This window comes from Oncorhynchus kisutch, linkage group LG17 (genome assembly GCF_002021735.2).
Source record: "Oncorhynchus kisutch isolate 150728-3 linkage group LG17, Okis_V2, whole genome shotgun sequence".
Classification (NCBI taxonomy): Eukaryota; Metazoa; Chordata; class Actinopteri; order Salmoniformes; family Salmonidae; genus Oncorhynchus; species Oncorhynchus kisutch.
Genome location: NC_034190.2, coordinates 56,112,155 through 56,126,229, shown reverse-complemented (window position 1 = coordinate 56,126,229; position 14,075 = coordinate 56,112,155). Strand labels below are relative to the sequence as shown.

General features: G+C 41.6%; 1 protein-coding gene and 1 pseudogene across 1 annotated transcript in view; one reads left to right on the top strand and one right to left on the bottom strand.

Moving 5' to 3' along the window:
- The window catches only part of LOC109906995 (phosphatase and actin regulator 3), a 54,497-nt gene extending 51,006 nt beyond the window's left edge, over window positions 1-3,491 (bottom strand). The window contains exon 1 of the mRNA XM_020504802.2: window positions 3,070-3,491. Coding sequence (XP_020360391.1) covers window positions 3,070-3,181 — 112 coding nt within the window. The 5' untranslated portion in view covers window positions 3,182-3,491. The remainder of the gene's footprint in view (window positions 1-3,069) is intronic.
- Window positions 3,492-4,646: 1,155 nt separating this feature from the next.
- On the top strand, window positions 4,647-13,539 carry LOC109907952 (GPI transamidase component PIG-T-like; annotated as a pseudogene).
- The last annotated feature ends 536 nt before the right edge of the window (window positions 13,540-14,075 follow it).

The window sequence follows — 14,075 nt, the reverse complement described above, 5'->3', positions numbered from 1 at the left end:
TTTTGTCTTGTCTCTATGGTGTTAACGAAGTGGATGAATACAGTGTCAGTCTCTGCAGCTGCAAAGGCCACTGCGTAAAAGGCTTAGTAATCCTTTGGCAAAGACTGCGGGGCGAGAGTTCTGCGACGCTTACACAGTGACGATAAACTGAGGACGGACCGTGTGTACTTTTGGGTCACCAGCCGCTGCTACTGTACTCCTGAATGAATTGCATTGACAGTATACGCCATTAGCTGTGCCCTGGGAATGGACGTTAATTTTTTTTTACAGGTTTGTGGCAATTAGATTAGCCATAAGTGGAGCAGTTTCATAAAAAACTGTGCTGTATAAGGTTGATGAATGAACATGGTAGAGACAGTTGTAAATGTGCAACAAGAAACAAGGATCTAAACAGATAGCTGGTTGAAATATGAATAGACTAGTGGTTTTGTGAATCATGCATACCTGACCACCATGCTTATGGTGTGTGTGTGTGTGTGCGAGAGAGTGTGAGTGTGAGTGAGACCAGTAAATGGTGAAGAAGAACCCACTCAATCCATAAATATGCCATAAACACACTGTCTTCATCAACAGACACGGGCTGGCACCAACACTAAAATGTCCAATAAAATATTTTATGCAACGGTGTTAAAAATAGGCCCATCATCATAACAAAATGCCATTAGGCCTGTTGCCGTTGTCTAAAAGCACTTGAGAATAAAAACGCTTGGTTGATAAACATTGTAGAGAATGAGGGCATGTCTGTTTATGATGGGAAAGTGATTAAACAGCCATAGAGGTGAAAACAGCTGAGAGGTAGGTTAACTGAAAGGGGAATAGTCTAATGATTACTCAAGGTGCCCCGTGCACGCCTGCATGGTCCACGCCACAGTGAATCGATGTTCTATAGGGCTGCACAGATGTGGAAGTCTTTGATCCTATACATCATGTGGAACGCAGGGTCATTGATCATAGGACTGTTTGATCTGCTCAGCATGGGAACCAATTGATGCTGTCAAAAGCAATGGCTGAGTTGGGATGGGCAAGGGTCCATGGAATGAGCGTCCAATATAGGCTACTATCCGAAACCCAGGCTTATGATGAAGGAAATTGTTCAAATAATCATAATACATACACTATATATACACAAAATAATGTGGCCACCCATTCAAACTAGTGGATTTGGCTATTTCAGCCACACCCATTGCTGACAGGTGTACAAAATCGAGCACACAGACATGCAATCTCCATAGACAAACATTGGCAGTAGAATGGCCTTACTGAGGAGCTCGGTGACTTTCAACGTGGAACCGTCATAGGATGCCACGTTTCCAACAAGTCGGTTCGTCAAATTTCTCCCCTGCAAGAGGAGCCCCGGTCAACTGTAATTGCTGTTATTGTGAAGTTGAAACGTCTAGGAGCAACAACGGCTCAGCCTCGAAGTGGTAGGTCACACAAGCTCACAGAACGGGAGCACCGAGTGCTGAAGTGTGTAGCGCATAAAAATCGTCTGTCCTCGGTTGCAACACTCGCTGCCGAGTTCCAAACTGCCTCTGGAAGCAATGTCTGCACAAGAACCTGTTCGGCACACAAGCCTAAAATCACCATGCGCAATGCCAAGTGTTGGTTGAACTGATGTACAGCACGCCGCCTTTGGACTCTGGAGCAGTGGAAACATGTTCTCTGGAGAGATGAATCACACTTCACCATCTGGCAGTTCGATGGACTAATCTGGGTTTGGCGGATGCCAAGAGAACGCTACCTGCCTGAATGCATAGTGCCAGCTGTAATGTTTGGTGGAAGAGGAATACTGTTCTGGGGCTGTTCTTCATGGTTCGGGCTAGGCCCCTTAGTTCCAGTGAAGGGAAATCTTAACGCTACAGCATACAATTACATTCTAGACAATTCTGTGCTTCCAACTTTGTGGTAACAGTTTGGGGGAGGCCCTTTACTGTTTCAGTATGACAACGCCCCTGTGCACAAAGCAAGGTCCATATAGAAATAGTTTGTTGAGATCGGTGTGGAAGAACTTGACTGGCCTGCACAGAGCCCTGACCTCAACCCCATCAAACACCTTTGGGGGATGAATTGAAACGCAGACTGCGAGCCAGGCCCAACATCAGTCCCCGACATCACTAATGTTCTTGTGGCTGAATGGAAGCAAGTCCCTGCAGCAATGTTCCAACATCTAGTGGAAAGCTTTCCCCCGAAAAGTGGAGGCTGTTATAGCAGCAAAGGGTGGACCAATTCCATATTAAATGTCTGCCCACTGGGTAAAACATTGTTTAATCAACCGTGTTTCCACATCATTTCAACCAAACAGAATGTATGTGTTGGTTGAATCAACTTGGAAAACAGATCGGATTTGCAAAAAGTCATCAATAAGGGAATTTTAACCCAAATCTAACCTAAATCCAATGACTGGGTCACATGTTTGGTTGATTTCACGTTAGTTGACAACTCAACCAAATGTAAATAAAAACTAGACGTTGAACTAACATCTGTGCACAGTGGGAGTGTCTGTGCGCTCAATGTAACGAATCAAAATATAACCTAGCGACGAAAAAAGCGTCTAGACATTTCGCCTAAAATGATTGACCACACCACAAGCGCTTTCTTCTTCACTGTAGGCTGTCATCTTCGCGTCCAATCTTATTAGGCCAATAAATACATTTAGCAATACATTAAATTATGATTTAAATATTATGGGTTTGTGTAAAATAGGCTTTGCAGTATAGTATAGGGTAGCCTACAGTTAATTTCTAATCAGCACATTTACTGCAAAACCAGTTGGGCTATGCGCGTATACGGCTCCAAACATTACGCACAAATAGCGTATTTTGGGAGAGCATCCATTCATTTTAAATAGTACTGGATGAAAATGGCAAACGCGTCAGGATATTTATCTCAATTCTCAGAGAATCACTTTTATGAAATGTTTTGCTGTCAAATGGAAGCATGGAGTGCTTATTATTCCGATGTGGTCCTCATATCCCATTTAGCAATACCAAAGCGATTAGATTTATAATAAAACTCCAATATCATAGCCTATAGAATATCCTGACAACAAAATATGTAGGCCTATCTTACCTGTGTTGTGCACTAGATCGATGCTGGATTCGGTGAGTAGGTTTGGGTCACTTTGAGATTTGCCTCGTTGCAAAAGACAGCCGTCTATTCCATTTCCATCGGATGTAGCCATAGGGATAGAGCACAGGAATTCTGAATAAAATATTGAAAACCCTACCAGAGGCAGGCAACTTCAGAAGTAAACAGCAGTAGTGCAGATATAATTCGTTATGACAACAGCGGCTTTGAGCATCTAATGGGGGGCCATGGGTGCTGAGCAGAAATTCCTAGTATGTTGGAGCGCGTGTGGACGTGGGAGCGGTGATACGGATGTGCCCATCTATATTCCTGCGTTCATAACCAAGTGGGAATGTGGTAAATATCAGTTGGATGGATTAAAGTGTTTTGCTCGCAACATCGGCTGCGTTTATACGCTGGTTTATACAGACAGACCCATTTTTATATTTTCCCCCACTAATTGGTCTTTTGACCAATCACATCAGGTCTTTTTCAGCTCTGATTGGCCAAAAGACCAATTAGTGAGAAACAAATATCAAAATTAGGCTTCCTGTGTGAATGCAGCCATTGTAGCCAGCAACACACATTTAGGCCTACATACAACATCTGAATTTATTAATGTACTTTCTGTCACCACATCAATGTCAACAAAGCATTCATGATTTCTGAAGCTGGTTTGGCCAATTCGAATGATCCTAATATCCACATACTATGAGCATGGATGGTGATGAGGGTGAATAGAGCAGAACATCAAGACGTGGTTAAATTGGTTCATTGAAGACATCTCAGGAATACAATGAGTTTGAAAAGGTTTTTAAAAAATTAAATACTGCAATTTATCCTAATATTTCACTGTAATTATGAATGGCATTGAAGGGATTAAAAATGCACTATGTAGAAATTGCTCCACCATTTCCTGTTGCTAAAATTCTAAGAGTTCCCTAATATCGGTTTGTGACAGAACAAGCAATTATAGTGTAGAGAAACATGGTACCATCTAAACTGCTGTGAAATATATTCTCCGTAACCAAAAATATTGTATTTTCAGCTGTTTGAAGCTGGTGTACCATACCAGTAAAAGACGCAAAAATTAAACTAGCAAGTGAGAAATAACTTACATACGTTCTGCTTCTTAAACTTGCTTTCAATGAGAATGACAGATCTATAACTACAGTTCTATGTGGATTTGGTTGGGTCACACAAAAAGTTGCCTACTGCAGCTTTAAGAAAAAACAGCCTGATAGGCCTAGTGTTATTGGCTGAAAGGAAATCAGTAGCCAAGGCCTATTGTCTATAAGTAGAGAGAGTACTAACAGAAATGAAGGGAAATGTAGTATATCAGGCTACTGGTTTAAAGGCCTAAGAAGCAACAATATAAAGCATCCTGCTCGGCTTGACTGTGTAGCTATGAAAAACACAGATACATTAATTTATCCTATTCTGTTACATCAACATATGATATGTTCAATTTATCAAACAATGAATCCGATGTAAATATTGCTGGTAACAAAGCAAGTTTAGATCAGTCACTATGCGCATCTTTTGCGCAGTGATGATTGTCCATAATAGACTCAATTATTTAATCCTATTGGTCAACATGACAAGCGGTTAAGGAAGTAGGCGCCGTCATTCAGCAGTCGGGAAAATGAAAGCGCACAGCTGCAATGTTTATATGCTGGCGTTCGTTCTTTGTGGATTAGTATACGTGTTTGTTACAGCAGACGTACAAGAAACAAATCAGGTGAAAGATGCCGAGGGCCAAACCCATGCCGTGGAAGAGGAGAGGCAATGGGAGGCTACCGAGGTCGAAACGAATCTATCGTTAACAGATACTCCAAGCGACAACGAAGCTGACCATGTTCAAACCTATGACATCCCCCCACCACCTCCCGCAAAAGACAAAATCCAAGAGGCCGCGGAAGAGGAGAGGCGGGACTCCCTCGAAACGAACATAGTAGATGTTCCAAGCGACAAAGTTGACCATGTCTCTGACACCAAGAAAACCCTAGACGACCCTGCACCACCGCCCGAAAAAGACCGGTTTCAGGAAGAGTTGGTGATCAGACCATTGCATTCTGGGGATACTTACGCCAGCTTCCAGTTCCGAACCTTGTGGGATACGGACTTCTTGCGAGGAAATAAAGGTAAAGAGTTTGATTTGAAATTATATTTGGGTCAATCACATAATGTTCTAGTCATCTATCTAGTAGCCACACTGGGACACTAGCCATCAGTGCATCTTCAGTCAAGGTCCTGTAGTGTAGACCCTCCGTGCAGGCTTTTGTTCCAGCACAGCACTAAACATATTTGATTCAACCAACCGATCAATGGCTTGAGGAGTTGAATAGTTGAACAAGGTGTTAGTGCTGGTAGGCTATGTTGACTGTTGCTTAGTCTGACTAATCAGACTTGTAATACACAATTAATTGATATATACAGTCAAACTAATGCCTTCAAAATTGTGTAGATGTTCCTTACAAGCCAGAATGTTGAATAAAATTACATTTTAAACTTACTCTATTGGTTGTCTGTGCTATTTGTCCTTCAGCTGCTCGAAAATTGATACAAAAATATCCACAGGAAATTGTTTACCTGACTTTTTAGTTAGCTATTGCAACCAGCATGCCATGACAATGGTATATTCTGAATCAGGGTAGGACGGAGAACAATCAACACTTTACATTTTATTTTTGAAATGTTAAATTCCTATTTCAATTTTTTTAAATTAAAAAATATGTGGATTGTCCTCTGTCTGTTCTCTGTCCTCCCCTGATTCAGAATATACCATGTTCATTGTCATGGCATGCTTGTTTCAATAGGTTCTCTCGTTAATAGCTAACTAAAGTTGGGTAAACAATACTATCCTGTGTATATTTTTCTATAAATTTTCGAGCAGCAGAAGAACAAAAAGCACAGACAACCGATAGAGTAAGTTGAAATGTAATTTTATTAAACATTCTGGCTTGTAAGGAATATTTATACAATTTTGCAGGCATTAGTTCCAGGCTGTATATACCAATAAATTTTCTATTGCGAGCTGATTAATCAGAGTAACTTGCTGTGCATTCACTGTCATCAGTACTTAGGCCCCATGCCTAATTTGCCCGACAGTTATGTCCAAGTCAACATACTAGTGTTATATGCAACTCACTGTTTTTCCCCCAAATGTATATTTTCAGTCTCCCACTACCAACTCTTCCCGAAGTCTCTGGGCCAGGTGATTTCGAAGTTCTCTGTGAGTGAACTCCACATCTCCTTCACTCAGGGCTACTGGAGGACCATGCAGTGGGGCCAGCCTTTCCTACCGTCGCCCCCTGGTGCCGAACTGTGGGTATGGTTTCAGGACACTGTAACTGAGTGAGTGTGTATATACTGTATATTTAGCCACACATGTTCACTTTCCTTACTGTTGAAGATAACATAGCAGCTATATATCTGTCATCATGGTTGGTAGTCAAATATATCCATACGTATGTGTGGTGCTAGTCTCACCCATTTTGTAGTGACAGCCTGCACCACTTTCATTTGGCCTATTGAGTCTTTGACCAGGAATGTGTCACAACATTTCACAGCCATGTCTTTTTGTCACTGGTGGCAGATAATGCCATTTTACTCATCGCCATTTCTCCCAAACTATATTAGCATTGAAATTCTATTGAATGATGTCATTTCGTCCATTGTCTTGTAGTGTGGACATTGCCTGGAAGGAGCTGACCAACGTCCTCTCAGGGATCTTCTGTGCCTCGCTGAATTTCATTGACTCCACCAACACGGTGCAGCCCAGTGCCTCCTTCAAGCCTCTAGGCGTGGGCAATGGTAAGTGTTAATGGGATATGTTTTAATAAATTATTAGAATATTACACTGTGAAACATAACTCTGAAACCATATGATTGTATGGAATTGATTCGAATCATTAGGTTATTTTAATGCTGTGTTTGGTTTTAGTCAGTAGAATTATATATACGGGAGTGTAGTTCTTAGTCAGAATGAATGTTTTGGTGACAATATGTCTAGTATCTTGATAACAGACAAGATTTGGTGCCGAGCAAGATTCGGTGACGACCTTGGCTGGGGGCACTGAGAACTTCCCAGGGTCTCTCCCTATCTTGAGGGAGGGCGGGAAGAAGCTGGGTAGCAGGACAGTGTGGGCGTAGGATACCTAATGTTTTATGTGGAAGTATGTGTGTCACTATAAATGAAGGTCTTTGTACTGTGCACACCAGAATGTTCCCGTGAATAAACATTTGACTATTGTGCACTGAGCCTCTGTCTGTTTTCATTCCAACCAGTATCTTACAAATTCCGGTCACAGACTGAGTAATTTAAATGAATTGGTTTATGATCATTGAGAACCTAATTCTCGTGACAGTAAGGCACCCAAGTCTCTCCAGTAGCTAGCTTGCCTCTGAACAGAAAGCAGGCTCGTATTCATAAGGGATCAAATGGAAGAAAACAATCTGAAATGGGGAGTTATTATCTGTAATTATCTAATAAGAAACACTTTTCTACGGTATGCCTTAATGAACAAGACCACGTGCCAACGAATGCTTTGCATATGCGCTCAAAGGAATCATGACGCAGTTCTGGAATTAGATAGTACTGTATTATTAAAGATGTGAAACTATACTGTGTTGATGTGTGATTCTCCATAATGCTAAGTGTTGTGATGTGACATAAAGTGTGTTGATGTGGACCTGTGTGTCATGCACCTGTATGTGTGTCCTGTATACGTCCTCTGCTATACAGTAACGGACCAGCGCTTTCTCCGCTATGCTGTGTTGCCGCGGGAGATCGTTTTTACTGAGAATCTGACGCTGTGGAAGAAACTCCTTCCCTGCGGCGCCACGGTACCAGTCCGTCTTATGTTGGATGGTCTTAGGAATGTCACATTTACCAAAAGTGTAGTATTGTAGTATACTAAATCTGAAAAAGGGTGCGGAGGCTTCCTTCTTCATGTTCATTAGGCACTAAACAGGGGAGGAAAAAAACCAGACTGAAAGAGGGAAGGACTACCTGGACTTGTTCTAAAATGGCCATTCTCTTTATTTATTTTGCTACGTCGTGCCCTACTAAACCCTGATTTGTGGTTAGGTGATTATTTTGAAACCATTAGCATGTAGTGTTATCCTTTTATTGGAATGGACTTAAAGTTTGTGTGCGTGTACGTGCATGCGTGTGTGGGGATTAACCATGTTCTTCATGTTGCCCATCTTCTTTCTCTAGACTGGTCTGGCAGTCCTAATGAACTCTGAGAAATTCTTCCACAGCAGCTTCTACTCCCAGGCTCTACACATCACACCTGTGTGTCAGGTGAGGTGTATGTATATACAGTCTTCAGATGTATGTATCGTTCTCTACTATTATTCTGACATTTAACATTATTAAAATAAAGTGTTGATCCTAACTGACCTAAGACATACAATTTTTACTAGGATTAAATGTCAGGAATTGTGAAACTGAGTTTAAATGTATTTAAACTTCTGACTTCAACTGTATATTATAGCTACATAGTTATGAGGAATACTATAACCTTTTATCATGTGGTCAGCCATATCAAAGAAAATAACCATCACATTTCTTTGTGTTGGCTTTCTAAAGTAATCCTGTAGAAAATACCAACCCACGGATTTCACCTTCCATCCTACTTGTAATCCCGTTCGAAAACCTGTCACTGTTGATTAGTCCGAGCCTTTATGTGACACTCGGCTACTGTTGTTTCAGGACTGGCAGTGCAAGTCCACAGCATGGGAGCTGAGACAGACACTGAACGTGGTGTTTGACCTGCACTCCTCTGGCCAGGGCAAATGAGGTGAGAGAGGCCTCTCCTCATTCAGTATTATACCCCTTTCACATACTGAGCTGAGCCAAGCTGTACTGCGCTGGCCTGGTTATGCCTCCACCATATAGTTGCTGGAAACGTGGACAGTGAATGGAAAATATCTGAGCCAGTACAGTTTACGTCGACTCGATAGTGTGAAAAGGGTATAACAAAAAATATTAACGCAACATGTAAAGTGTTGGTTTCATGAGCTGAAATAAAAGATCCCGGACATTTTATTTCTCTAAAATGTTGTGCACAAATTTGTTTACATCACTGTTAGTGAGCATTTATTCTTTGCCAAGATAATCCAGCCACCTGACAGGTGTGGCATATCAAGAAGCTGACTAAACAGCATGATCATTGCACAGGTGCACCTTGTGCTGAGGACAATAAAAGGCCATCTTCCATGGCCTGCATACTCACCAGACATGTCACCCATTTGAGCATGTTTGGGATGCCTTGGATTGACACGTAGGACAGGGTGTTCCAGTTCCCGCCAATGTCCAGCAACTTCACACAGCCATTGAAGAGGAGTGGGACAAAATTCCACAGACCACAATCAACTCTATGTGAAGGAGATGTCGTGCTGCATGAGGCAAATGGTTGTCACACCAGATACAGACTGATTTTCTGATCCACACCCCTACCTTTTTTTTTGAGTATCTGTGACCAACAGATGCATATCTGTATTCCCAGTCAAGTGAAATCCATAGATTAGGGCCTATTGCATCTATTTCAATTGACTGATTTCCTTATATGAACTTTAACTGAGTAAAATTTGTGCGTTTATTGTTGTTCAGTGTAGTATCACCACACTATTGCTAAAACATGCTGGTATTGCCAAGATGTACAGTATCTTCCCCTCTGACACTGCTTCATGTAGGTGCATTTGCATGCTAGCTATATTTTGCACAGCGAAAATGGCCAATTTTTCAAATTACATTTATTTTAAGTGAATTTCAAATTGCAACACTTTACAATAAAATGAAGGAGATAATGAACATAACTTTTCATGTAAAAGTAATTTCTTTCTACTGTGGTGTACAGACATTTCCCTTCTAAGCGCCATGAAAAAGACTGGTCACTGCATTTAGAAACATACAAAATGGAGGACATGAACATGACGTGTTGGGTTACTGGGTGTTTCCACAGAGTGGTCCCTGTTCAAGATGTTCTCTCATACCCTGAGCATACTGAAGCCTGCCCCCTGGCCTCCTCCAGTAAAGTGTACGTGGACGTCACAGACAACCCTCAGGTAAGTAACCTTACGTGACTAACGTTACATGACCGCATACTTTACACAACTAACTTTACATTACCTCAAACTTTATATGAATACAAATTCTATTTAGTTAGCATATGGTCTTACTCAGAATGACTTAGTTACTTCATACAGTCAAGGAACAGAGCATGAATTTTGAGTTTCAAAAGCAAATTCTTTTGAAGTAAGAAGAAAAGTCAGCAGTCAGCACCAATAATACATACCAAAGTTCAAACAACTATCAACACTCCATGGTCTTCCTATTGAAATGAGCCTTTCTCAGACTGACCTCTTTGTGCATGCCAAGCTTTAGTCCAATCACTGACATACCTGCTACAATGGTGCATCGCGAAAGTAGTTGGCTGAGCATCGCGTGTGCGCCTGCGTGTTTTGTTTGTACTAAAACACCAGTCAACACTACTTGTATAGAGTAGTGCAATGGGGGCATGTTCTCAAGCTGTAGGGTTCAAACAAATTCTCCAGCTTGTTGTCACCTACAAGGGATCAGAGATCTGGAGTGAGGTTCACGTCAGGGCGGGCAACTACGTCAGATTTGATGTAACGCGGAACACTACAAAGACAGGCCAATACCATCATTAGTTAGGCTTTTAAGCAGACCCTAGATGGGGGGGTGGTTGTTCAAATAAAAATATGAATGAGTTTCTATTTTAATCACGTTCATGTTCTTCTGTAAACTGGACTGTAATTCAGTTTTCTTTATTGTAAACTGCCAACGAGCGCCATTGTGCTACATGTATTTGTGGAATGAAAACCTATATCTCTATCAATCCTATGGTAGTTGAGCAGGAGTAGATTGTTGTTGTTTTTCCCCTTTAAAGGGGGAGCAGTTTGAATTGAGTCTAGCCACACCCCTGTTGAGCCAGGCTGTGGTGCTGGAGGATCGGAGAACCTACTCGGTCTATGACCTCACCAACCAGGCAACGTTCGGACAGACGCGCTCCCTCAACATGCTGCTGCGCTGGAGAGCAGCCGAGAGTGGTGAGTGAGTGACACCGGGCAAGGACACGACTCCATATGTGGGCTGCGTTTCATTCCAGAAAAGATGTTCCCTCGACTGTCTGTTCACTTCCTGTACACAAGTGGAATAAGAAACAGTCCCTATTCCTATATACAAACATTTAAGTGCACATCAAGAACTGCAACTCTGCTGGGATTTTCACGCTCAACAGTTTTCCGTGTCTGTCAAGAATGGTCCACCACCCAAAGGACATCCAGCCAACTGTGGGAAGCATCGCTGTGAAATGCTTTCGACACCCTGTAGAGTTCATGCCCTGACGAATTCAGGCTGTTCTGCAGGGTGCAACTTAACATTAGGAACACCTTCATGATATTTTGTGTATATTCTTACTTACTTGCTTGTCTTTCCTGGTTGTACAAATAAATACAAGTTTCCTCTCTTCTTCTCTACCTAGGTTACATCCACTACCAGCCGTCAAAAGACAGCCTTCAGCCCCACCTGCTGGAGATGTTGGTCCAGCTGCCTCCTAACTCTGTGACCGAGGTCACCGTGCAGTTTGAGAGGGCACTCCTGAAGTGGACGGAGTACACCCCCGACCCCAACCACGGCTTCTACGTCGGGTATAACTTTGACTTTATTGAAGTCTACAGAAACAGAAGATATGCATTTGTCTATGCTACGTGTCAAGTTCTGTTTTTGTCTAAAGAAATGCTAATTGTAATGGGAACTTGGACAGTTAATGTACTCTTTGTCATAACTTTGAAGTGTTGTTTGCCTATAATTGCTGTCATAGCTTTTAGATTTGTGCTTCAGAACTGGGTTCAAATACAATTAGGAATCTTTCAAATTCCTTTAGCAATTTGCAGTTTTTCCGCTATTGGTTCCATTGTCCCAAGCAAGCTCAATCAAGCCTGCTAGTATGAAGTTATTTTAAATATTTGTCTTGACTTTGATTCTGAATGAAGATTGGTTCAAATTGAGATACCACTTGCTTGTAGTCTGCAGATATTCAAGTTTCCAGTAGCAGATATTTGATGAAATGTTGTCCCTCGCTTCAGGTCTTCTGTTATCAGCGCTCTCATGCCCAGTGTTGTCGCCATGGATACCAACAGCACCCAGGAACGCCCGCTTTTCAGCAGCTTGTGAGTCATACGGCTGTTTATTTTCTTTTGAGTACAGGTTGAACACTTACGTAGCAGTTGTCTTAAGTGTTTTAGTTTATCACCTGTAATGCAATTTTTAAGGAAATTACGCCAAATAAATCTTCTTTTGGAAGTAGTGTATCATTCCTCAATTCTATTGATTTTGAATGGAATTGACCTCCAACCCTCATAGGTTATTATAATTCATTTCTGTCTACCCAGTTTCCTGTGTAAAGAGGAGTCCAGTTACTTCATGCGGGTCTACACGGAGCCTCTGCTGGTGAACCTGCCCACCCCTGATTTCAGCATGCCCTACAACGTCATCTGCCTCACCTGCACCGTGATGGCCGTGGATTACGGCTCCCTCTACAACCTCCTGACCCGCACCTTCCAACATCATCCGCAGGCTCAGGGGTGTGCCACTGTGATGGGCCAGAATGCTATCATGCTAAAGCTAACAACATTATCAAGCACATTTTTGCGGTGGGGCAGTGATTATACCACTTGGGAAACGTGAAGGTAAGTTTCAGGGAGATGCTACTTTAAACATGGGAAGCTTCTGCAATAAAAAACAAAACTCTCAGTTCTGTTTTGTGGAGGACAAAGAAGTTAAACATGAGACTTTATGAAGTGTCATGGATTCGATGGACGCTTAAGGCATTTTCTCACCGTGAGGAGCTGAAAGGGTGGCGTTTCTTCAGTGCACTACTACTGCTGGCGTAGTTGAACAGAGAATAAGGCCTTTTTAATGTTTGTAACGAAGGAACCAAAGTGTTTTCTGCAGGTTTCAGTGGGGAAAGTTCGCTGCCAGACGCGGCTGCAGATCACAGCAAGCTGTGATATATCTGTAACTGGAAAAAGTAACGAGCCATTGCTCTAGAAAGATCTGATGCATCTCTTCATTCTAAACAGAAATAATATTTGTACTTTAAGTTGATGTTGAAAAGTTAAGTGCACTGACTTACAGAGCTTTCATAACCAGTTAGTTGGATTTCTGTAAACGTTTCGTTAATTGCTCACAGAACCAGTCAACATGGTTGTACTTGAAGAAAACCCAACCATCTCTACAAGAAACGGCCATCGATTTGACCAGATTTGTCTTAGCTTTGTCTGTTTTTCTTATTGACGTTTGTGTTCTAAAAATGGTGGAAGCTTTGGTAAGCCTTTCTAGCACAGATACCCACAACTCAACTTTAAGAAGTTTGCTATGAATTGTATAAGAACTGATTTACTAAGATAAATATACCCTTAATACATTTGACTTTTTAAGACTGCTCATTTTTTTGTGTATTAAAACTGCTGTTGATTCTTCACATTTTACCGAACAGCATGAGAATGTTTGAAGATATGGGGTAACCTGGGCTATTTGTCTTTTTAATCAAATTGGCAACTGTCCAAACATTTATTTAAAAAAATTAAGTCCTACGGTTTCATAAGAAGAAATACATGGAGGCTTGTGGAGAACATAGAAAAAAGGATTGCACACTTGAAGAATGATGTGGACTCTCTCATCCCAGTCCAAAACAGTACGTTTGGACTGATAGAGAACTCCTGGAGGATAAATGAACACTTGGCCGCTGAGCATGGATTGGATCAACTGTACCGTAATCCAGTTTAGGAGTCTTCACGACATAACATAAGCAGTCATAACAGCTGATGTAATTCTATGATGAGCCATACAGTATGGACCTATTCAGGCAGATGTAATTTAAAAAATGTATTTTACCTTATTTAACTAGGCAAGTCAGTTAAGAACAAATTGTTATTTTCAATGACAACCCACTTGTTCCTAGGCTAACTGGGGC